At 52.5% G+C, this 25,002-nt stretch overlaps 1 protein-coding gene across 4 annotated transcripts in view; it reads left to right on the plus strand.

Annotated features, from left to right (window-relative positions):
- The first annotated feature begins 2,132 nt into the window (after window positions 1–2,132).
- The window catches only part of Prkcd (protein kinase C delta), a 31,663-nt gene continuing 8,793 nt past the window's right edge, over window positions 2,133–25,002 (plus strand). The window contains exons 1-10 of one of the 4 annotated variants that reach the window (XM_057769646.1): window positions 2,133–2,459; window positions 11,808–11,926; window positions 18,232–18,354; window positions 19,254–19,453; window positions 20,953–21,013; window positions 21,186–21,348; window positions 21,452–21,483; window positions 22,527–22,612; window positions 22,798–22,927; window positions 23,792–23,892. In XM_057769646.1, coding sequence (XP_057625629.1) covers window positions 18,240–18,354; window positions 19,254–19,453; window positions 20,953–21,013; window positions 21,186–21,348; window positions 21,452–21,483; window positions 22,527–22,612; window positions 22,798–22,927; window positions 23,792–23,892 — 888 coding nt within the window. In that variant the 5' untranslated portion in view covers window positions 2,133–2,459; window positions 11,808–11,926; window positions 18,232–18,239. The remainder of the gene's footprint in view (window positions 2,460–11,807; window positions 11,927–18,231; window positions 18,355–19,253; window positions 19,454–20,952; window positions 21,014–21,185; window positions 21,349–21,451; window positions 21,484–22,526; window positions 22,613–22,797; window positions 22,928–23,791; window positions 23,893–25,002) is intronic. The other 3 variants (XM_057769645.1, XM_057769644.1, XM_057769648.1) reach the window with 3 other exon arrangements.

A 25,002-nucleotide genomic window follows, 5' to 3' on the forward strand; every position in this document is an offset into this window, starting at 1 on the left:
CCAGTCTCTGGAGCAAAGCCCACCTGCATCTCTCTTCTGCCCTTGCCAGAACATGGCCAGGTCAGTCTTAGCTGCTCTGCATGTCATTATGTCACAGTCCCCCTTGCTAGTCAGCAAAGTTGCCCTTAACTATGGTCCTCATTTCTTGGGTGCTTGAGGATCATACACAAGGCACATATCCAGCACCTAGGACAGAGCCATCCCCAGGTAGCCCCCATTATCAAACACAGTTATTCTTCATTGCCTTTTTCCAAGGCAGAAAGCAACAGGTGGGAAGAAAGGTTTGCTGGCTGGTCCGGAGCTCCCCAGTAGCTGGCTCTCTCGCTGTGGTCCCTGGCACGGGGTAGGTCCATTGTTGATGCTAATGGGAGAGGCTCAGTTTAGCTGCTGTGGATCTGGAGGAGGAGCTAGATAGGGTGATACCTGATTCCAGGTGGGCAAAGGTCACCTGAAGCTTACCTTGCACACCCTTTCCTTTAGTTCAGCCCCAGGAAAGCTAAATAGGGCCCCTCAGCTCAAGGAAAGGCCATGGATAACAACTGGGCATCAAGGAGGAGTCCTCTGTGAGGAGACAGAGCCAAGATAGGCAGAGAAATGTTGGTAGGAAATGACCCAGGACACATTCAAAAGCCTGATGAGAGAAGAACGTTGACTGTCTTTCCAAAAGGAATCCAATCTGGCTAGAGTCAGCTTTGTGGGAAGAATCCACTGTCACAGGATGGGGCTGGAGACCTAAATTTTCGAGCTCGGTCCATCTTTCTTCCAGGGAAAAGGGACCCAGGAACCTTCCTCTGTCTATAGCAGGATGAGTTGCTATGGTTTCTTCTCCCTAATCCAATCCTCACTGGACATTTAAAATAAGATTTGGAGCCCTCCATCACTGTCAGGTTCCCCTATCCCTGGAAGTCTCAGGCCTCCAGAGAGGGGTCCACTTCTCTGAGAGTCAGATCGCAAAGAGCTGTCTAGACTTTTATTTCTTCTAAGTGGTACCCCTAGAAGGAGTTCAGGTACCTCAGAATCCTAGAATCCTCTTTAGCCTCCTGGGAAGGGTCATCTTTTATCTATTTGTCTGTTTGTTTATTTATTGGGGCGGGGGTTCGAGACAGGGTTTTTCTGTGTAGCTTTGGTGCCTGTCCTGGAATTTGTAGACCAGGCCTGCCTCTGCCTCCCGAGTGCTGGGATTAAAGGCTTGCACCACCACCGCCTGGCTATATTGTTTCGTTTTTGGTTTTTTTTTGGAGACAGAGTCTTACATGCCCAGCCAGGCTAGCTTCCACTTGCTATGCAACTAAGTCTGAACTTGAACTCCTTTCCTGCCTTCGCCTCCTGAGTGATGGAGTCTCACTCTGACCCTCCATCTGTGGTTTACTCTGTAGTGGGAAACAAACTCAGGGCTTTCTGCAAGCGAGACAAATGCCCTATTATTCGACTTACATGCTCGGCCCGGGAAGTCACTTCTTTGGGTAAGTATAATGTAACATCTTAGTGCTCTGGGCTTTGGAGACAGAAAAATGGACTCCCTGGCTTCCATTTGGTTCTCAGACTTTGGGCCCAGGGGGCCCTTAATGAACAAATTAATGAATGAGTTATGGCCGATGATCAAGTTCCTCTTCTGGAAAGAAAGCTTATGCTCTGATGGAAACGAGGGGAGCTCGGGACCATGGGCACAGGAGAGATTGGGAAGATGGAGATAGAGGTAATTCCCAGAACTATCTGAGGGGCAGCGCCTAGCAGACTGGCTAGAGCCTTTCGCGCTGGAGACCTCCCAGCTCCTTCTCTCGGGCAGGGCTGGGATCGGTAGGCCTGGCGGCGGGCACTGAGCCCGTTCGTTCGCGGCCCGGCTCAAGCCAGCAGGAAGAGGAGTGAGGCCAGGCGAGGCGGGCCAGCTGGCCAGTGGGGAGTCCCGCGCGTGGGCGCGAGTAGTTGGGGAACCCCCGCCGGTGCCTCCCAGGCTCCATTGTATGTGCTGTGCCCCCACCTTGGCCTCAGAGTATAAAATAGTCCCCAGAGATGGGATGGCTTGCGTGCTACTGGCGGGCGAGGCGCAACTGAGAGCCAAAGAGGCCTGAGAGATCAGGGGACTGAGACCTGAGCTGAAAGAGGCTGAGACGCACCGGACCCCCAGTTCTCGTGGGCGGAGTTTCGAAGGGGTGGGCCCCGTGGGCGGGTCCTGAGTGTGGGCGGGGCCGGGGCCGGCACCTGGGTGAGGTCGCTCAGCCCCGCCCCCTCTCACTTCCGTGTGCCGCGGCGCCAGAGCAGGAGGCGGCGGCCGCGGGATCCCGCGAGCGGCCCCCGGACTTCTACCCTCAGTGCCGGGACCCTGCCGGTCCCCACTGGCCGCCGGGCCAATCCTCACCAGGCTGGTGCTGATCTCCCCGTCCACGCGCATCGGGGAAAGCCGCGCCGCGAGACAGACCCCGGTCCTCCGGGACCCCTGGCGGCTGGCCCTGCGTCGGGAGGTGAGTGCGAGCTGGGCCCGGGCGCGGGGTCCGAGCTAACTCGAGGGCGCAGCGGCCTTTTGCCCCTCTTCTCTCTCCGATGGCTTTCTTTCCCCTCTTCCTTCCCCGGTTCCTGGTTCTGAAACTGAGAAACTGAGCCATTAGAAGCCGGAGTCCCGCCGAGCACGGAGACCCGCCGGTGCCTTGGTCTCCTAGTTGTTTCTGACCTTCTCTTCGACGGCAGGAGCCCAGGCCTTACTGCTCCCGGCATCTTTACCCTTATGGGTGCCTTCAACCCCACCGAGGGTCCATGCGATCCTCCGGAATCTCCCTGGGGGCCTCTACACGTTCGTCGGTCCCCACCCCCTCTTGCCTGGTCCTCCTCTCCCAGGCCGTCTGCCTGCCCCCTTGCCGTCTGTGTACTCCGTCTCCCTACCCCCGCCAGGCCCGCCGCCCTCTCGACCCAGTCCTCCCGGAGCCGCGCCCCCGGCCCACGCTCGCAGGCCCCTGCCAGTCCAGCCTTCGGTCCTTTTCCACCACGGGGCGGAGGCCGGGCCGCCCGTCGTCCTAGCCTCCTGCGCCTGGGTCCCAGGCGGGCGGACCGGCGCGGCGCCTCCTCCTCGCCCTATCTCTTCTCTCGGTCTCAGTGTCTTTCTTGGCTCTCCGTCTGTCTCTGGGCTGGGCGTGGCTCCAGTTCTTACCATTTCCCCTGTCCTCTCCGCCCCTCGGAGCCCCCTCTCCCGGTAGCCTTTGCCTGGTGCTGTCAGTCTCTGTCCCACAAGAGAGACGCCACTCCCTCTGGGGGGCCTAGTAAGGTGATAGGGCAGCAGTGATGGGAGTGCCCTGCCCTGCTGGCTGGCATCGGAGAGGGAGACCAAAACCACCACCACAACGGTTCCCACTTCCCCAACTTCCCCGGTATAGGGGAGGGGAGGGAAGAGGGCCTCACTAAGCAACCCCACTTAAACCTGTCAGGAGGATTTAGAATGAGTGGGGGGCGTGGGATTCCTTTCTCCTCTGGTTCCTACCCTGGGCCCTTGGAGGAACTTAACTTCTGTTGCTGTCTGTGTTTGGGCCTGTGGATATGTTATGTATCTTGTCTTCTTGTGTATTGTTTGTCACTGTAGGACTTTCTCCGTGTGTCCTGTTCCACGTGTGACTTGCTTGTATGTTTATGACTGTCTGTGTGTCTTGAGGCTCCACGCGTGACCCTTACAACGTTATACGTCATGTCTTGGCAAAGGCGAATTGCCATTGGTCTCCCCTCTATTTTGTGATATGTGTCTTTGCTTGCTCATGTGTGTATATGTATTCCTATGTGTCCCAAAAGTCCTATGTGCACCATGTAATGGTGACCATCTGGTCTTTAATTATAGGAGCCCACACTATAGGCGGGCCAACCCACAAGGCTTGTGTGTGAGTGTGTCTGTTTAAGAGTGCCTACAATCGTTTTCGGTTCTTCCCCCGCTGCTGCTGATCTTCTATGCCCAGGCTGATCTGGTATAGAGGGAGGGGACTGGTCCTTGGGTTTCCTCGTTCCTGCTGTGGATCAGCCTGGGTGTGGTGAGCAGCCCAGCCGAGGGTGGTTGTGGTGTGCTGGTGTGTTTCCTAAGTGGCAGTATCTGTGTGATGGTGTAAAGGCTCTGGTATATGACAAGACCATGCTGAAGGTGACACTGGCAATCCGGGGCTGTAATGGGATAGTGTGACTGGTAGGAGACTTGTGGTCTGACAGTATGCAGGTGTTGAGGCGTGACAGTGGCTGCGGATAACAGCAACAGGAGGGTGTGAGAGGGTATGGGCAGTAGGACTAGGAGGGATGCTGGGTGCCCAGCTGTGGATAAGCTTACGGGAGAACAGGAGGTACTGGGTGTGTGTACTCTGCGTGCAGAAGCCCAGCCCTGGCTGCCGGAGAGAAGGAGAAACCTGGAGAAAGTTCTGGGTTTGCAGTGGTATGCTCAAGACTTCAGGTTCTGGACCAAAAAAGCCATGGGCTCTGTAAGAGTAGGAGTCCCTGGGAGGCAGAGGCAGGCGGATCTCTGTGAGTTCGAGGCCAGCCTGGTCTACAAGAGCTAGTTCCAGGACAGGCTCCAAAGCCACAGAGAAACCCTAACTCGAACCCCCCCCCCAAAAAAAAAGAGTAGGAGTCCCAAGCCAGGTCTCTGTATGCTGAGTTTTCTTTGTAGAGCAGAGAAATCGAGGACTCAGATTCTTCAGTAGTCTTGGCTACTGCACATATGAGGTCTTATGTGGGGACCGTTCCTGGCTGGCTGCCCTAGTCTTCTGGAATCTGGGACCATATTTCCCTCATAGCGTGTCGTTTGCCTCTTCCTGCCTCCCTGACTAGGCTGCAGGCAGGAAGGAGGATTCTCCAGAGTACCAGAACCCAGACCTGTTCAACCCTGCTCAGCCCCGCCCCAACCGACCCCCAATCTCTGTAGCTATGGTGGGGGGAGTGGGGGTGACTCAGAACTGTGATTATTGCAGGGTTCTGACACCATTTATCTGGCACAGCTAATTGGAGTTTAAATTTAAACCAGAAATTATTTAAGTACTGATGGCAAGATAAAGCCTGAGGCTGCTACTGCTTCAGGAAGTAGAGATGGGGTCTCTAGTTGGGGGAGTGGGACTTCTTTGTTGTTTTTCGAGAAAATGCTTCTCTATGTACCTGCCCTGAAACTCCCTCTGCAGACCGGGATGACCTCTGACTCGCAGAGATCCACCTGCCTCTGCCTCCCAAGTGCTGGGATTAAAAGTGTGCGCCACCACTGCCCTGCAAGGGGGTGGGACTTTTTGAGGAGACCTAGCTTGCAGTGGGAATGCCAGATACTTAGGCTAGGGCCCTGTGCTGCCTTTGCCATTCCTCCTGGTCAGGATATCTCTGGGCCTCAGTGTGTTCAGCTGTACAAGGGTGTGATAGTCATGTGGGAATCACTGAGACCACTGAACAAGGACCGAGATGAATTACTGTTACTATTCTGTCCTCTTGGTTTCTTAGTGGCACTGAAGACTGAACCCGGGACCCTACTTGGAAGATCACTGAACTCTTTTCTTTTTTAGTTTTTGAAACAATCACATTAGGTTGCCCAGTCTGGCCATGAACTTTCTTTCCATGTAGCACACATCCACCTTGAATTTTTGCTTTTTCTGCCTTGGGCCCCTGAGTAGCTAGACTTACAGGTTGTGTTTCACCGTATTACGGTCATCTCTTGCTTTCACTGTGAATCTAGCACAAGAGCTGGCAAGACATGTTTTGAAGCCTCAGAGCCACCTGGGGCATTGGAGCAGTAATATTCCCCCCCAGTTAAAAATTAGGCTTACAGTTGGGCATAGTGACACACCTTTAATCCGAGCACCCAGGAGGTAGAGGCAGGTGGATCTTGCAACCAGGGATACACAGAGAAGCTCAGTCTCAAAAAGGTAGGGGTGGGCAGAAAGGCTCACTCAGTTTACATAGTGAATTTGAAGCCAGTCTGGGTGACATGAGACCCTGTTCTTATCTAAAACAAGAAGGGGGGGTCAAAGGAATTGTCTGTGGTTGGTGCTTGATTGCACCCTGCAACTCCGAAACCTTTAGGTCCACCTCCTTGACAGGAGGGTCAGAACAGGTGTTCACCCCCCACCCCTACCGTGTTCCATGGTCTCCTTACCATACTCGAAATGTTCTGGGCAAGGACACAATGTTCTAGACCCTAACATGGAAGGGACATGTAGCTGGTTCCCAGGAGAATTTGAGCCTAACAGCCAGCTACAAAAGAGAAAGTCAAGCCCAGGGAAGCCTGACCTCCTTCGCCCAGCAATGCTGAGCCGGCCTGTGCTGGCTGTGCGGAGGCTGGCTGGTGCTGGAGCCTGTTTGGCTGAGCCTCCCAGCTCAGCTGTTTTCTCCTGTTCCTACAGGTCTGCTGGGAATTGGCCCAGGCAAGGGCGTTGGGCCTACTTACTTCTGGTGGTTAGTGAGTGACTGCTGTAGCAGGAGCCGGGAGGCCTGGGTAGGATGGATCGTCTAGGGCAGATGGGCACGGCACTGTGCCAGGGTACCCTTTCTCTTCAAGACTTGTTTTCTTCCATTGGGACTGGCTGGATTCCAAGTTGCATTAAAAAGCTGTGATCTGGGTGTGAAGCAGAGTGTCCAGCGGAGGTGCCCATTGCTTTGTCCATAAGGGGCTTCCTGCCTGATACCTGGCTATAGCTTTGACCTTGGAGTTCAGAGGACTGGAATCCCAGTACTGAGAGAGAAGATGCTATGACACTGCTTTTGGTCAGTTTGAGGGACAGTAGCATGTAAACCAAGGGTTGCGTCAGCTTTCCCGTGCTTCCTCAAATTGCCCTCATGTCGCAGGAAACAGGTTCACCTGTGCCCCGTGGTGTGTTGAGTGCTTGTCTGGAATAGGATGGCGTCTCCCAGGGGGACCGAGTGGTCTCCTTCTCCCTTGTCTCCTCAGCCTCCTGATTCAGAGCTGAGCTCTGCTGGGCACTGTCTTTGAGGGATGCCAGGGGAAGGCTGCAAGACTCTGAAGTTAGCAGTGCCCCTGTTGGGCCAGGCTTGCTTCCTTGAGCCCCTGTTGACATAAAGTCCTGTGACCTAGGTGCCCCAGCTCTGTGGTAGTGTGCTTAGTGTGTGAAGCCCTCGTATAAGCCCCAGCACCCAAAACAGAAAAAGAAAGAAGAAACAGGAGGAAGGAGGAAGGAAGTAGTTCTCTGTGTGCCTGGAGGAGCCCCCGTGAGCAGAGGTCTGCATGTGCGTACACACATGCATGTGTGTGTCCTGGAATCCGCGGACTGACAGGGCAGGCTGGCAAGGGTGGTTTCCCTTCAGGAGTCCCTTGATCAGCCCCCATTCCCACTCTCTGGCTGTTAGCCACTGTTAGTGCAGGGCTTGTGAAGGTGTTTGAAGCATCTCAGTGTGGAGAGGGAGAAGGTTGAGGTTCTCACTCCAGTGGGAATAGGATAAGGGTCTTCTCTGGGTCTTCTATCTATTCATCCTACCCCGGACTTGGTGGGGAGGGGTTGATCTGCTTGGGGCTTTCAGCTGCCTGAAGTCAGGGAAGCCAGCTCCTCCCAACACTTAAGCTTTAGGTTTATCTGTCGAGGACCCGCCTCCTGCAAACTCAGACATCCTCTGGCTGGCTGGCAGAGACTGCACGTGCTCACACAGGTAGACAATGCCAGGCTGCACTGGACATATTCGCCCCAGGCACACACTGCCTCCATGTAAGCACAGTTATTCACATGCACCTCCTCAAGGAACACACTTATATACTCCTGCAGAGACGTACTTCCTTCTCTGACTATCCACACACATCACACAATGCTCATGCTAGGTCAGATGGGGAGCCCTGGTCTGAATTGTTACCCACTCTGGCAGTCAGAGTCTGTCACCTGACTGTGAGGGTCTAGGTGGAGCTGAAATCACCAGGGCTAGCTGGGAGGTGGTAGTGCACGCCTTTAATCCCAGCACTCAGGAGGCAGAGGCAGGTGGATCTCTGAGTTCAAGGCCAGCCTGGTCAACATAGATTGCCAAATCCACATAGAGAAACCCTGTCTAAAAAAAAAAAAAAAAGAAATCACCAGGGTTGGAGGAAGTTAGGCCATAGTGTGAGGGGGATCTGCCCACATGACCTAGGCCCCCAGACTGACCAGGGTTTGACGTTGGAGATAAGGGCACAAGTGTGGAGGAGGGTTCTAGTCAGCTGCTGCAAGCTGTGGCTAATGCCACAGAAGAGGAAGTGAGTGGGCTGTTTGGTCATGGGGCCAAGGTCATCATAGGCCAATGGGGGACCTACAGCTGCTTTGTCCTCACATTCTACCTGGAGAGAGAGGAGTTGCTGAACTCTGCGGCCTGCCCAGCAGCACATTTTCCTCCTGGGGTCCAGTCTCCGAGGCTTGGGCCCAGGAAAGAGACCCAGCTGGTCCAAGATGTTTCTGGAGACTCACTTCCTCTGGGCTGCCCAGGAAGTGGTTTCAGAGTAGGACTGACCAGCTCTGCCTGAGGCTTGCTTCACCCCAGTTCTGCCTGTGAGGGGAGTAGTGTCTGACCCGTGGGTTAGGCCAGTTGACCAGGCTTTCTATACCAAGACTGTCCAGGCTTGTCTGAAACTCTGGTGGAAGACAAGGGCCTGAGACCAATAAGTTGCCTGCAGCCCCACAACCCCAGGTCCTCCCTTGTTCCAAGCCTGTAAGCCAGAGCACAGGAACTTCAGCACCAGTAGGCACTGCCACCTGCAAGGGGCTGTGTTCTGAAAATTAGGAAGCACCAAGCAGCCATGTGGATAAATCTGTGCAAGTGGTTTTCACACCCAGTACCTTGGTTTCTTTCTATGACAATGATGTTTAAATTCACTTTTATGAGCTACTTGGGAAACAGCAGATAATGTATGCAAAATAGCAGCAACTGGCTGAATGGTGGTGGTGCACTGCTTTGATCTAAGCCCTTGGGACACAGAGGCAGGTGGATCTCTGCGTTCAATGCCAGCCAGGTCTACAAAGTGAGTTCCAGGACAGTCAGGGCTACACAGAGAAACCCTGTCCTGAAAACAAAAACAAAAACAAAAAAACCCCACAACTATAAAACAAACAAACAATAGCAGGAACTGAAGGCACGGAAAGCACTTAGTGCTTGGTGCAGAGTGACTAACTATTCAGGTCTATTAAATGATATTAATAATGTGCCATTATTGTTTGATGGGCTGGGACTGGCCGGGTGCCACAGCTACCTGGCTATTAGGTCTGTGACTCTCTCATTCTGTTAGTTCTGCTGCCACCCACAATAGTAGGCATTGGGGAGGGCTCTATTGATTCGGTGTTCCTATGTCCTCTTCAGAAGGGGCCCCAGGGCAGAGTAGCTATGCCCAGTCAGCAGCACAGTCTGCTCCTATTTGTGTCCCCTTCACTCCCTTTCAAAATGAGGAAAACAGATCTCACAACAGTGTATGACGAGAAGGGAAAGGCAGCCCACAACTAGCTGCTTAGGGCTCTTCTCTGCTCCTCTCTGCTTGGGCCCATAATGAGGAGGTAGGTGGTGAGCCCTCTTATCCGGTTGCCTATCCTTGGGACCCCTGAAGTCACCCTTTGGGTCAGAGAATGGTCAGGCATTTGGAAATGATTAGGTTGGAAAGTGGGGCTTGTATGCCCATCCGCGTTGTATCACTGATGTGTAGCAGTTAGTGGAGGAACCGTCATGTCCCAGGAATACAGAGAAGGTCAACTTGTCTTTGCCCATTGCTGTTTGGGACCAAGAAGCTGAAAGTCTCTGGCGATGAAGAATGGTAAGGATGGTGGTGTAGCACACAGGCCCAGGAGGTTGGAGGGCTGGAGACCAATGGAAGCTTGTGCCAAATGGCTATCGTGAAGTTACAGGGGCAAAGGTGGGCAGAGCAGGGGTGTCCATGTGAGACGTGATGGGAAAGAGCCACTGTGATGGGTAAGGTGTAGGAAAAGAGAACACTGCACACACAGAAGCTCCTCATAGAAGGAACTTGGTTTCAAGGAAGTGAAAGGGTCCCTATAGCCAGGGCACAGGGATGAGGAGAAGGCAGCTGCCCTCAGGGAGGCCAAGGCTACAGGTAGATAGATCTGGTAGGAAACACTAGGAGCTGAGTCAGGGGTGACAGGGTTTACTTTGTCTTAAAAGTCTTGAAAGCCCTGTTGGGAGCTGGGACATCAGAATTAGTGGGGGAAGGTGAGCTGCAGGGAGGCAGGTATTCCAACTGGGCTTGGCAGTAGCGACCGGGTTGGGGTAGGAGGTGGAATCAGGAGAGGTCTGGAAGCTCGCTACAAAGGTAGGCTTGGGAGTGGACTGTGTGGGGAAGGCAGGCAAGCAGAAAACAAGCCCCAGGTTTCTTGCCTGATGACTGTGAACGTGGGCACTCTGGCACATGAAGACACATGGAAGCAGGGCATTAGTAGGCTGCTGTAGGCTAATTTGAACTTTTTTTTTGACTCATTTATGCGGTGAGGTTGGAGAGCCAGGTGGGCACGTATGCCTACAGTATAGGGTTCTAGGTCCAAAGTGAGACCTGAGAATCTAAAGCCAGGTTGGGGAGGAAAGGGCCTCCCTTTGGTGGGAAAACTTGGAAGACCTCAGATACAGGATAGAACAGCTGTCCCTCAGAGGTCCCTCTTGGGGCCAGGAGGGCAGGCCTGTGGTCGCTGAGCTGCTGTTTTCACAACAGCAGAAGCTTTGGATCACATCTCTAGACATGTTGAGTAAACAGGCCTGCCACTAGGCCTAGGCTGGATCAGATGTCTATGTGGTATAGACTGCAGGGCTGTTGGGGACATGGTAGGAGGGTGTCTGGGGTTCACCAGTGGCAGAGCCAGAGAAAGCCTATGAGTCTAGGTTATCAAGACATGGAGATTTCTGGGCCATGAGGAGCTATTGTTGACTGTGGACTCAACGACCCGTAGCCTAGCTGGGATCCTGGAGTAGCGGGCAGTTTAGGGCATCCCACAGCTGGATTAACCCCAAGAGGATCAAAGACAGCTGGAGATGGGTAGTGGGGCAGGTGGGAGAGAGAGGGCCAGATGGAGGATGGCAGTGTGTACAGCTTCTGTGTATATCTCTGCCTCACTCCAGGCCCCGTGCTCAGCATGGTCTATGGGTGTGATCATTTCCATATTGCAGATGGAGATACTAGAGAGGCTTGGCCATATTCTAAACTATATCCACCCAACCAACCCATTTAGGCCTGAGCTCACCAGTTCATTTATTAACTTGTGAAGGGGATGGCCCACATATGGGTGCTCCTAGCTTTTCCAGCTTTCTCCAGATCCCTGAAGTGCTGGGTCTGTCCTCCACACACTGCCCATCTTGGAGGTTATAGACAGCAAAAGACCAAAGTGGCCAGTTTGCCTTCTCCCAGACACAAAATAGTTTATTGTTATAAATCTGAACATTCTGGGGACCCTCTTTGAGAGAGGAGGGGGGAGAGACTTGGGACCACCAACTGGGGGGCACCAGAGCAGTCCTCCCCGCCCCCACAAACAAACATAGTCCCTCAGCCCTTATATGTCTGATGGGCAGGTCTAAGAGTTTGAGCTGGAAACTCTTTCCCCTCCCCTTTCCCTTCCCCCTCCTGGCCCCCATTGCCTTTGTGGCTTTGATTTAATTGCTCAGTCTCTTGGTCATCTTCTGTAGTGTGAGCCTGGGCTCATGGAGGGCATGTGTGGGCTGCCCCCACCACAACACTTAAAATCCTCCCTCAGTCACCAGGTCTGTGACTGCCACCTGTGAGCTCCAGCTTCAGCATTGGCTCACTTCCCCTCAGGGCCCTGCAGGCAAGTGGGCAAGCTGAGGCCTGCCTTGGGATGTGCTTGACCAGCCTGTCCTTTCTCTTCCATATTTTGGAATTCTCCTTGGATCTTCTGAAGAGGAAAACTCATCCTGGCCTGGTTCCTTGCTATCCTTCCCATTCCCTCCTTTTCTCTCCAGCCATTGTGCCCAAGGATCCTGTGACAGGAAAAGCCATACTCGGTGCCAGATCTATCAGGTATGCAAGTACCTTCCAGGCCTCTGAGTTTGTCTCTTTGCCTAGAGTGTGTCTGTTACTGTCTGTATATTATGACTTAGCACACTGTGTGTGTGTGTGTTATCCTAGGGTGGGGTGTGTGTAGCTCTGTGTGTGTCTGCCTTCGAAGGAGACTCCACATGCGTGTGTTTAGGTTAGCTGGTGTGCCCATGTGTGTACATGTGTGGTTGTTTTTGGAGAATCCTGGATGTTCCCCCTCCACATGGCTCCTCACAGAGAACCTCATGTCCTCAAAGGAGCTGGCTTCAGGCTTGGGCAATGAAGGGCTTTTGTTTTTCCGTCATGGATACCTGCAATTTTTCCATTCATTGAGCTCAGAGAGTCCTGATCCGGGGGTCTGTGAGAACACTACAGTTCTGAACCCAGTGCAGGCTCAAAGCGTTCCTACCCCATGTGTGTTGGCAGAGGACTTGTGAGCCATTGGACAGGAACCCAAGTCCTGGCCCTCAGGCTGGACGCCCTCCAGCCAGGAGACATTTGTGGCCTCGTTTCTACTTCAGTGCTCTCACTCCCGATCCTCACTGCCTGAGCAAACCCTGGCCCCATCCTGCTCAGTCCTCCTCTGCCTTCCACCACACTGTGTCCCATCAGCCTGTTCTGTCTGGGGTACTCACACATGGGACCAGCCTGGGACTGAGGCAAACTTTTGTGACTCCAGTCCCCACCCTGTTTTGTGCAGAGTCATGTCACTGCGTGCGTATTTTCCTGAGAAGATCCCAGCTTTCACTTGATTCTTAGGGTAGCCCGACCCCTGTGCAACTGGAAAGGTACGACTGTGCCACCCAGGACCCACTTCCTATGCCCATGCACTGTGTTTGGGATTCTTTTTGGTTTTGAGGTAGGGTCCTTCTGTAGCTCTTGCTGAGTGATGGAATTACAGACAGTGCCCACCACACTGGCATGTAACTTACCCAGGTTTTCATGGTTTGTTTTGTTTTGTGTGTGTGTGTGTGTGTGTGTTGGATTGAGTTGAATTGAGGGTCTTATACTGAGTTCTACCAGCATAAGCTCTTAGCAGTGAGAATCTTGAGCGGCCATCATGTAGCCAGGAGAGAGATGACGGAAGTCGAGGGAGAGACACCAGCCCACCTACAACAAACCCAAGTCCTCAGCACTTGAGACAGTGGCACAGGTTACTAGTCAGCAGCAGCTGCCTTCATCGGGAGTGAGGAAAGATTACCAGGGCGGACTTTTGGATTGGTACATGAGAAGAAGGCCATTCTGGCTAAGGGGACACGCACAGGTTCATGGGGGCTGACAGGTGACGTGCCAAGCAGCCAGAGGGATTTGAGATGGAGACCAAGATGGGGCCAGGGTGTAGGAAGCCTTAAATGGCAGGTTAAGGTATCTGACTTCTAGGAACAGTGCTAGCTGAGAAGGTTCCATGCTGTGGGAAGGTCACAGCTGAGAGAGGGTGCTGTGGTTGAAAGCAGGGAGGAATAAGAGTATTGAAGAGTCAGGGAAGGAGAGTACATGGTCCCGAGGGGTGGCAAGGACATGAGGCCAGTCCCATGGAAGGCATTCCCTGCTCTGGGACCTGGCTGTGACCTAAGACTATGGGCTCTGGTAGAGGCCATCTCTCTGCTCTTCCTGCTGGCCCTGTTTTCTGAATTGTGAAAGCCCATGGCCTCCTTGACTTGGTTCTGTCTGGGAATTCCACCATGGAGGTCAGCTTCCCAGGTGCTTCTGTTCACAGGCCCAGATTGGTTGTTCTTCATGCCGACTCTGTTCTTTACGACTGCAGGGCCAGCTTCTTCTGCTCTGCTTGTCACAGCACCTCTCAATCCATCCCATCCCATGAGCAGACCCATGTCTGCTCTTCTCTCCCTCGCAGACCTATACACCGAGTAGGGTGACAGCCCCAGGAGGCATCACTTTGCTGCACTGGCATCTAGTCAGCTCTGTACTACCAGGAGCTCTCATTTGGAGATGTCTCCAGCTCCTTGTAGTACATTGAAAACTAAGGTCAAGGTTCTGCATAAAAGGTCTCAGATCCCACAGGCTCCCTCTACCTGGTCTGGTTCTGTCTCACAAGCCGTAGGGTTTTGTCCACTGGACGGACAGTGGGGAAGGCTGGGGCTGGGGATGAGAACAGAGACCTCGATCAGACTCTATGGGAAAGTGTAGACAGGCTCAAGAAAACATCAGCTGAAGCGCCTGGTGGGTCATCTGACTTCTTCAACAGCTACCCGGGAGCAAAGCCCTGAGGAGCCCTGATCCTACTTCATGTAGCCTCTGCCACCCACACCTGCCTACCTCAGACTAGCACTCTCTGCCTGCCCATAGGAGGTGCCATTCTGCTGCCAGCCCTTGCCTCCCTTGTCACATTGAAGCTAGCCTCACTCAATACCTTGGGCTGTCTGGAAACAGGTTTCTATTTGCTCTGGAAAAGGTGACCTGTCTGCCGTGACTTACCTACTGCCTTCCTTACCTCAAGGCTTCTGATTTCTGGCAAGGATAGGGACCCAGGCCAGTTTATGTTTTCAGAAATGGAGGAAAGACAATAGTTAAGGTGTCTGTGCAAGAGGAGAGGAGTGGCCTTGAGGACAGGCCTAGGGCCAGTCCAGGATGCAGGATGAGTGTAGAAAGAACTGCAGCATCCAATAGGCCTGCGTTCAAATCTTCCCACCCTTTATTTACCACTTACCACTGTGTGACCTTGAGTAAGTCACTTACCCTCTTGAAACCTTGATTTCTTTCTCTAGAAAATCCTACCTAGGGCTGCGCGGGGATAAAGTGTGCAAATATAGCTACAAGGCTAATGCAGTATGTTCATCCTGGACAGCACAGATTCGCAGAAGCGCGTGAGCTGAGACTGACATCTTGGCTGTTTGGCTCTTTCCATTGGTCTCTTCCTCATAGACAGAATGGGAGAGCAAGAGCATAGAGGCTCAGAGCTCCCAACAATGGGGAAGGCCTGCTGCTCCCCCATGGAATGCTGTGAGGATAGCCCCCGCTGTCCCCTGGGCCTGCAAAGTCTGAGGCCCAGGCAGTATCCTTCCTTTGGGGCCTGTGACCCTGGGCCTATTTGCATGGGGTTTATAAATACTGGGCACACCTTGCCTTTGTGTTCTGCTCGCCCCTAGTCTTCCCACCACTGCACAGACCCAGCAGCCTGTGGACAGACCGACTTCCCTGTGCAGATGGGCACTGTTGCCCAGAGCCTCTCTCAGGATCACCCTGAGATGGCAGCAGATGCTAGCTTGTTTCCCTTCTAAGGTCTGAATACTCCAAATGAGAGCCAAATGGGCATTAGCACTGGCAGGCGCCTTTGCCTTCATTTTTGTCCCAGAAACTTGGGGCAAGGTGATTTGACTCCTGAATGATTCTTGGGTAGTCCATGGCAGCCCACAAAGACCACGACTCCCCAGTGCTGGTAGCACTGTGGCCTGGATGCAGGTTCAGGGCTGGGGCCCAGACCTGCTGTGGTTGTGGTTTTCCCTCCAGTGGCTTGTAACAGTAAGCTGTGATGAGTGGGAGCTGAAGTACAGACCTCAAGGGCAGCCCACGGGTCAGCTCCTGCATCACCCTCCTGTGGCTGCTCTGATTCTTTGTCTTCCACACAGCTCTGTGAGCCCAGGGCAAGCTAGGAGCAAGGAAAGCCTTGGGCCTGCTGGCAGAGCTAGACACCAGGGGGAGCTGTGGGAGAGGCTGGCCAGGATCAGTAGCCACATGCTCCTGCAGACATGATTTTCCATCTCAGAATTGGGGACACAGAAGAGACCCAGTAGGGTACATGAGCAGACTTAGAGAGGGTGTCCCGTAGGGCATGGGGTAGCATTAACAAAGGGGCGTGTCCTAGGCCTGTGGGCTGATGCTGGCTCTTATCCTAGTGGGCTTCTCATGAGCACCTAGAGACCAGGGACAGCCCTCACTGGAGGAGGAGGCTGCAGAAACTCAGAAGGCCTGCATAGCCACACAGCCAAGACAGCACTGGTGTCAAGGACCTGTGTCTAGCCAGCCTTACCATTTGCCACTGGGATGGCTCTAATCTCATGTCTCTGAGGAACCTAAGCCCCTTCTCTTATTTTTTCTATGCCTGTTCAGCTTTACCCTCTGAAGTACGAAGCCAGCTGCTCACTACCCTGCCTTCTTCCTGGTGATCTCATTGAGACTTGGGCCTGCTGTGATTTGGCCTTTGGTATGTGGCCTACAGCAAGTGTGTGCTAGGAGGGGCCCTACTTTTTACTTCAGACCCTGAAAGCACTCACTGGGGCACTTGATGCCTTAGACTCTGAGGTCAGTAGGAGGTCCAAGATGTCTTTTTTCCTTGGGGATTTGGGGCATCTGTCCAAGATTCCTACATGTGACCAATGCCAGTCCTCTGTATTGTGCTTTTCACGCCACCATTTACTGACCTCCCATCGTATCTTATTCCCATAGGGTCTCACAGATGCACTCACTTCTGTGACTCTCCTTGTGCTCATTAGTTTTTTGTGAGCTTAACCCAAACTGGGGGGGGGGATCCCCCGCTGAGAAAACACCTCCATCCGATTGGCCTACAGGCAAGTCTGTAGAGCATTTTCTTGATGGAAGTGGGAGAGCTCAGTTGACTGCAGGCAGTGCCACTGCTGAGCAGGTCGTCTTGCCAGGTATAAGAAAGGCAGCTGAGCTTGGTGTAGTGGCGCATGCCTTTAATCCCAGCACTCAGGCAGAGAAAGGTAGATCTCTGTGAGTTCGAGGCCAGCCTCTACAAAGCAAGTTCCAGGACAGGCTCCAAAGCTACATAGAGAAACCCTGTCTCTAAAAAGCAAAAAGACAAAACAAATAACAACAACAAAAAACAAAACTCAAGAAAGGCAGCTGATGGCCTGTAAAGCAAGCCAGGAAACAGCTTGGTCTCCACACTCCTGTACTTTATGATGGACTGTAGACTGTAAGATGAAACAAGCTACTCAAGCTGCTGTGGTGGTGGTGTCTGTCCTAGCCATGGAGAGCACACTAGGCCCCTTATTCTTGCTGATCTGTCGCCCTGCAAGCCCATGCTCATGCATACTCCAGGCCAGGAGCCCACGCAGCTTCTCTTTTCTTCCTTCCGGTCCAGTGCTCAACATTTGCCCACCTGCTGGTTTCAGATCAGAGACTGGGGGCAGGGGCACAGGCTGAGACTGCACACCTGCTCTGCCTTTTACCGAGTAGGTGCCAGACCTGGGCAGCATTTGGTGGAATCGACCTCTTTAGTCTGTCTGCTCTGGCGTGGGCCGTAAACTCTGGCTGGGCACTCTGGGCTGGTCAATGTTTCCTGTTGAGCTCATCTGGACTGGGAGCTCTGGGCAAACCTGGCTGCTGCTCTGATGGCCCTGCTGAGGAGATGGAGGGAGCTGCCTCGTGCAGGGCAACTGAGTTTTGGTGGTGGTTTTGTTTGTGGGGTGTGTGTATGTGTGTGTGTGTAAGGGTACCCTGAGTCCATCTTTGTATATTATAGTCAACATTAAAATATAGTTTTAGAATTGAAAGAAAATGTGAAACTGCACCCCTTTCCCACATCCCCCCACTGTGTCTCTTTCATACCTCCTTACCTGCCTGGAAGGGATCTTGGTTGCTGTCTCCATTCTCAGTTTGAAAAGACAGGAAATCTAAATAGGTAGGGGGCATGTGACCCAAGGGGCTTGTGTTCAGAAGGGTGGGGTGTGCTGAACCAAGTCAGGGTAGAGTTGGTAGAGCCTTCTAGTCTGGCTCAGCCTGGGTCTCAGTTTACCCATCTTAAGAGTGGGGTTCTTTGGTTGCTGAAGCAGGACTCAGTTTGGCCATGCTTCTTTGCTTGAGTGGTTATGAGCAAAAGCAGCAGAGAATCAAGAGGGCTTTCGTGAGCCCAGCCAAGAAGAGGGCATTGCTGACACTGTGAGGGGGCCCAGCACATACTGGATCCCTGGCCTGCTTAGGCCCCTGACCATGAGAGGAGCACTCAGTGACTTCCCACATGATTGTATCAGGATCACAGACTCAAATGTCTCCAGGGTCCATTTCAGGAATGAGGACAGCACCCTGGCCTGGCAGACTGACAAAATAGCAGTCACCATAGTGGCTATCACCCAATGGGTCTGGTGTCCCACCTTTTAGTTTTACCAGAGGTGCCTCACGTCCAGACTTAATGTTAGACTGCCCAGCTTTCCCCATTTGCACCATTACATTTGGTGTACCATGTGGGCAGTTCAGGTGGTGTGAGATCTGTGGAACGTGGGTGCCTGGGTATCCCCAGCAGCGGTCTCCACTGCCTCTACTCTACTGTCTTGCCGTCACCCATCATGTGTACAATCTCCCTGCAGGCTTCACCATGGCGCCGTTCCTGCGCATCTCCTTCAACTCCTATGAGCTGGGCTCGCTGCAGACAGAGGATGAGGCAAGCCAGCCATTCTGTGCTGTGAAGATGAAGGAGGCACTCAGCACAGGTAGTGTTGGAAGCTAGTCCCTAGAGAGACATGGGACCTTCTCACCTAGATTCTTCTTATCTCTCTCACCTACCCAGCTGAGGACTAGGAAGACAGAAGTAACCCAGTTCTCTCCAGGGTTCGGAACTGGTTGAACTGAGCCTCCTGTGTCTTAGGTTTCATCCCGCGATTTCCACATGTCTGCTGGGCCAGGCCCTGAGCTGGACACTGAGGCTATCGTGTTCCAGAACTGACTTGTCTTTGCCCTCTTCCCCCAGCAGGGATAGGTGGGCAGATCACAGGAGATGAGACATCCCCCTCCCACCTCTGAGGGAACCTGGGGTCAGGGTAGCTTACTGGGGATGCTTCCTTCACTCTGGTCTCACCTTCTGCTCCCTGCCAGCTACTGCCTACACCCATTAGGTTCTAGCTGAGCTGCTTCTTCCTCCAGGAAGTCTCTGAATATCAGGGTCACTTGATGGCAGGAAGGTTTAGAAACACTGTCACAATCTTTGTCCTCAATCCCATCATGGCTGTGGCTTAGTGGTTACCTGAGGAATACATTGACCCGTGTCTCTGTCTGGGACTCGTGACAAGGCCAGGCCATGTTCCTTGCCACCAGTCCTTGGCTGTCATGTGGCCATGCTTCCATGTGTTCACTGGGTAACAGAAAGGGAGGCTGAAATGGAGGTGGAGCTGAAGGGTTACAGGAGAGGGAAAAGCAGGAGTGAAGCACTGAGGGTGGGCTGCCAGAGTGCCCTGCAGGCACAGGAGGCTGCTGCATGCCCTGCGGGCTTGCTGGAGAGCCAGAGCAGACCCTCAGGACTGGGGAGAGAGTAGGTTGTGTGACAATGAGGGATTAGGAGGGAAGGAAGGACTTGAGTCCTAGCCTGATGTCATCTGTCTGGCCCTGGTTGCAGAGCGAGGGAAGACCTTGGTACAGAAGAAGCCCACCATGTATCCTGAGTGGAAGTCAACATTCGATGCCCACATCTACGAGGGCCGTGTCATCCAGATTGTGCTGATGAGGGCAGCTGAAGACCCACTGTCTGAGGTGACTGTGGGCGTGTCAGTACTGGCTGAGCGCTGCAAGAAGAACAATGGCAAGGCGGAGTTCTGGGTGAGAGGGTCATGTGCTGTGGTCCTGCATGTGCATTTGTGCTTTGGGGTGAAAACTGGTGAGTGGGCACACCTCTATACCAGTTACCAGTACGACTCGAGTCCCAGCCCTGACGTCACAGGTCCTCAACCCCGAGCCTCTGTACTTCCATTAAAAGGAGTAAAGACATTCCACCTCCGGGTCCCTTTGCGGAACGAGCACTAGTCTGCAGTGCTTTATTGCAAGTCAGCTGTGCTGTCCTGACTTCATAATCCTATGTCCTTGGGAGGCTGAGGCAGGATGGTCACAGCTTTAAGACCTGGTGGGTAACCTAATGAGATCCTGTCTCAAAATTTAAAAATGTAAAATTAGACTTGGGGATTACCTCAGTGGCAGAATGCTTGTCTAGCACGCACAAAACCATAGATTCAGTCTCCAGCAGCGCCAAGTATGGAGACACTGCAGAATGTGACACCTTGTAGGCGCTGAGGGAAATTATCATGACTACTGTGACTATTTTTCCCCACCTGTTAATTTTGGAAAGGTAGGATAAGCACTATAAAGTGATGTGCCCCCACTCAACGCCAGGCCTCCTACTTAGAGGTACCTGTTGTTTTATTTGGGAGTGTTTTAAAGATATTATTGAGATGGAGAGATCCTGAGTTCAATTCCCAACAACCACATGGTGGCTCACAACCATCTGTAATGAGCTCTGGTGCCCCCTTCTGGTGTGCAGGTACATGCAGGAAGAATACTCTACACATAATAAATACATCTTAAAAACAAAGCTATTACAGGTCTAGCCAGGCATGGGACCAACATCATGCTACTTAGCAATAAAGAGCTGAGAGAAGAAAGCGGCAGCTTGCCCACTCACCTGCTCTAGCTGGGACTCTAGACACGTGCATCTGTCCAGTATTCTGTCTGGTTTTCTTGGTGGCAGTAGAATGCCAGTGCTAATACAATCCTGTAGGCTTCTGCAGCCAAACTAAAAAGGCTTAGTGACCATTGGAAGCACTGGTCAGCCTTCAATGAGGAATGAAGACGCTCAGATGGAAGAGAGAGTGCTCAGATTCTTAGCCACAGGAGCACATGGGCATCTGCTCTCCCTAAGGAAATGCCCCTGGAATAGAGGCATAGGTCCTTCCTTCTAGATGGTCTGGGCTAGTGCAGAACCTGTGCCAGAGTACAGTGTGTGTGTTTCAGGCATGGTGGTGTGATGTCTGCATGTGCATAGGGGGATGGGGTGGGAGTTTCCCTCCATGCTGCTCTGGACCACATGGCTAACAGGGTGTGGGCTGAATCCTTTCACTTCCCCAAATGTAATAATACCCTGGGTGCAGAGTGGGGCGGGGCTTGGGCGGGGCCTCTCCTCCCTGTCCACCCTCTCCTCCCTGGCCACTGCCTGGCCAGGCTATAGGGCCCCCCTTGGCCTTGGGGGAGGCCTTGGGATGGGTTCTGAGTCTCACCTGGGCCAGGCCCACCCTCACTGATTTGACATCCCCCTCCCACCCCTGCAGCTGGACCTGCAGCCTCAGGCCAAGGTGCTGATGTCTGTGCAGTATTTCCTGGAGGATGGGGGTAAGACCCCCCACCTGGGCAGGGGCAAGCGCATTTGCCAGGTCAGGGGAAAACTTTGCACTGGTACCTAAGGAAGCAACTCCCATGGGGGCATGTTGGGACCATCTTGGGAGGTTTGCAGGGGGAGCTACTTTCATGAACCCTGGGGCTGACTTCACCCTATGGCTCACAGATTGCAAACAGTCTATGCGTAGTGAGGAGGACGCCAAGTTCCCAACCATGAACCGCCGTGGAGCCATTAAACAGGCCAAAATCCACTACATTAAGAACCACGAATTCATCGCCACCTTCTTTGGGCAACCCACCTTCTGCTCTGTGTGTAAAGAGTTTGTCTGGTGAGGGTGGCGACACCTGCTGGGGTGGCCCAGGAGGGAGGGGACTGCGTATCTTCACTAGAGTATCTACCTTCACTCACTCTTCTGGGGCTTTGCCTTCCAGGGGCCTCAACAAGCAAGGCTACAAATGCAGACGTAAGTCTCTCAGTGCATGTGTGTGTGTGTGCTTAAGCGCGTGCCGTTGTTTGTATCCCTGGGTCTGGATGGCATGTCTGGACAAGAGCCCTGTGTACATGAGTGTGTGTGCTTGAGTCGGTGAGTGCCAGGCTGGCTTGTTGCAGCTTGCCAAAGCCAGTTCTGTGCATTCCTTCCCAACTCTGTGTAGGTTCTCAGGTTGTTTCCAAAAATAGACTATTGTAGAATTTACACGGAAACCAACCCCAAACCAGCCACGGGCACACACGAGGTCTCTATCCTCGGGTGGATGTGAGATCTTCACTAGCACTCCCCTGACTTTGTGTGCTTGTGGATGCAAGTATCTCTGATGCACAGGTGTGAACACACCTTTTACCATGACACACACTGTGGAGCAGGCTTTGCAGACTGCAGGTGTGGGCAAGCATAAGCTGCTCTACCATTTGTTCACTGTGAGGCCAAGTTCTTCACACTGACCAGGTGTCTCTGTTTCCTTGTCCGTAAGCTAGGCTTAATAGATCCAAGTGTGAAGGCCCACTGGGATGAAATATGTAAGCTATGTTTTAAGGGCTTAGCAGGTGGTGAGCGTTTAATAAAAGAAGCCTATTGTTGTGATTATGCAAGCTTTGTATGCATGTACAGGTGTCTTTGTACTGGGGCATGTCATGTGTTCATGTAAAAGAGAGTTTACTTACTAGCTATTTGCTATCTTGAAATAAAGAAATGGGAAAGAGAGGCTCTCCGGCCCCTATACATCCTCCCTTCTGCCCACCCCCCACCCCACCCTAGGAGTCCTTGAGCCTTCTCTATTTTCTACAGCCCTTTAGATTGGCCCATCTCTTGCCCCATGCCTTCCAGGCCCTTTCTGGAAGGGCTGGCAGGAGGAGGGAAAAATGAAGCCCTGAGCTGATGCCTGTGTAGGGTGAGGGTGTGGGCGGCCAGTGAGAAGGCTGGCTTTGTGCAGAGGGCTGAGCTTGGCCAGCAGTGCCAGCTCAGACTCTGGTAACCCCCCCTTCCCTGTCCCGGGCCTGCGCCCCTTCAAGAATGCAACGCTGCCATCCACAAGAAATGCATTGACAAGATCATCGGCCGCTGCACTGGCACTGCTGCCAATAGCCGGGACACCATCGTGAGCTGGGCCCTTGGGGTCGGGGGATTGGTTAGATAGGAGGCTGTGGGTGCCCTAGCCTTCCTTTCCTTTTTGGGCCTTTGGGTTTCCCAGACCTTAGTAGAACTCTTTATGAATCTGACAACGTACAGGGTTGGGGGAGAACTGGCATGTGACCCCTGACCTATAATACCCTTCTCCTCTAGTTCCAGAAAGAACGCTTCAACATAGACATGCCACACCGGTTCAAGGTTTACAACTACATGAGCCCAACCTTCTGTGACCACTGTGGCAGCTTGCTCTGGGGACTGGTGAAGCAGGGGTTAAAGTGTGAAGGTGTGTGCTACCCAGCTCCCAGCTACCCCCAACCTCCTAAGCCCCAGCACCCACCATGATACCTTCACCCCTTTCCCTGATACTTCAAAGGATTCTTATCTGTCCACACTTCATTTGGGGTGAACCCTTCATTTAGGAGGAACCCCTCCCCACTGCCCTTCAAGTCTCCATCCTGAACTTTATCCTCAAGTGTGCATTTAGGGACTCACTGAGGAGAAGTCATTGGAAGTTCTTAACCAAGGCTTGCCACACACTAGCAGGCCCTACTCCTGGGCTCCCTTGTCCCAGGCTTCCCTTTAGGAGAGTCTCAAGGTCCTGAGGAAAGTGGCCTATCTCGCTTGTCCCAGATGTTAAAGGGATTATAACTAGCTTCCATTCTCTCTCCCTCGCTGTCCCCTCCTCTTCCTCCCCTCTCCCTCTCTTTTTCTCCCCCTTTTCTCTCCTTCACACCCTTTCTCTTTTTTTCCCCTTTCTCTTTCTCCCTTCCTGTCTCCCTCCTCCTTTCTTTCTCCCCCATCTCTCTCCTCCTCTCTTTCTCTGACCGGGATCTCTGTAGCCCAGGCTAATCTGCAACTGTATAGCTGAAGCTTGCCTCAAATGCAGAACAGTCTTGCTATCTCAGCTTCCCAATTGCTGGGATTATGGGTGTGAGTTACTGCATCCAGATATTTTCTTTATCTTTACTTAAACCATGAAATATTCGAAATGCTCATGATGGCTTCAGATGCCCTCATCCCTGAGAGGAAACTCAGAAGTCCAAGAGTTCTTCTGTCTCCTCCCCTCCCTGCCCCCCCTCCCCTTTTCTCTTCCTCCCTGCCCATTTTTGAGACCTAACACTGGTTGCTCTGCTTCTGTCTCTTACAGATTGTGGCATGAATGTGCACCATAAGTGCCGAGAGAAGGTGGCCAACTTATGTGGCATCAACCAGAAGCTCTTGGCTGAGGCCTTGAACCAAGTGAGCCAGGTAGGCAGGGGCATGGGGGTCTGGACCCAGGGTGATGCAAGCAGAGGCTCTCAGGGCTCACAGAGTGCCTGAGAGCCCTAAGGTGAGGCTGTAAGATGAATTTAGGTAACAGAGAGGTAGCCTTGTCATCTTGGGAAATTCCTCATTCAGGCAGTTCTTTACATGAGGGGAGACAGTGACTACAGAGCTGAGCATTGGGACATTCTGAACAAGAACAGGGTCTGTGTTATATATGTGTCATGTATGGTATATTGTGTGGTGTTTATATGTATCTTGTGTGTGTAAGGTGTGTGTGTTTGTGTGTGGTATTTATTTGGTATGTAGTGTGTCCAGAGTGTGTTATCTATGAGTGGGTGGTATATAGAGTATGTGGTATGTATATACATATGCTGTATGTGCATAGTGTATATGGTTTGTTTACATGGTGTGTGTGTGTATGTTGTATGTATGCAATGTGTGATATGTGGGGTGGGTGGTATGGCATGTGGAATGTATGTTGTGCATACATGTCTATGTTGTATATGCATAATATATATGATGGTTGCACGTGTGTATGGAGTATGAATGCACAGTGTGCGGTGTGTGTTAGGTATATAAGAAAGGGTTCTCATGATGTGTATGTATTTACCTATGACTGGAACTTAAGGGATAGTAAAACTTTAGAGTAAAATTCTAGAGCAGAAATGAAATGAGTGACTAGCAGGAGGTTTCATGGGTAAAGGCTCTTTCCACTCAGCCTGACAGCCTGAGTTCCTGCTGTAGAACCTATAGACTAGGAGAGAAGTGCCCCACAGGTTGTCCTGTGGCACATGCACGTGTGCGTATATGTGCTGCACGTATGCACAAATAAATGTAAAAAATGTTTGAAAATAGGAGATTAAACAATTTATTATTGCTTAGGAAGGTATGGTTCAATCACTAAAATCCTGTGCCTATAATCTGTGCCTTTTAGATCGCAGGGCCAGGGGAAAGGAGGAGTATGTCCGGGAGTCCTGGGCTCTGCCCATCTGACGCCATTGGGATCAAGGGGGATTGTGATTGGGGATCCTCTCACTGGCCTAGCAGTTCTGACAGTGGTCTTACCACTTGGCTTACTTCTTATGCCCTTTC

Source organism: Chionomys nivalis, chromosome 5, assembly GCF_950005125.1.
Source record: "Chionomys nivalis chromosome 5, mChiNiv1.1, whole genome shotgun sequence".
Classification (NCBI taxonomy): Eukaryota; Metazoa; Chordata; class Mammalia; order Rodentia; family Cricetidae; genus Chionomys; species Chionomys nivalis.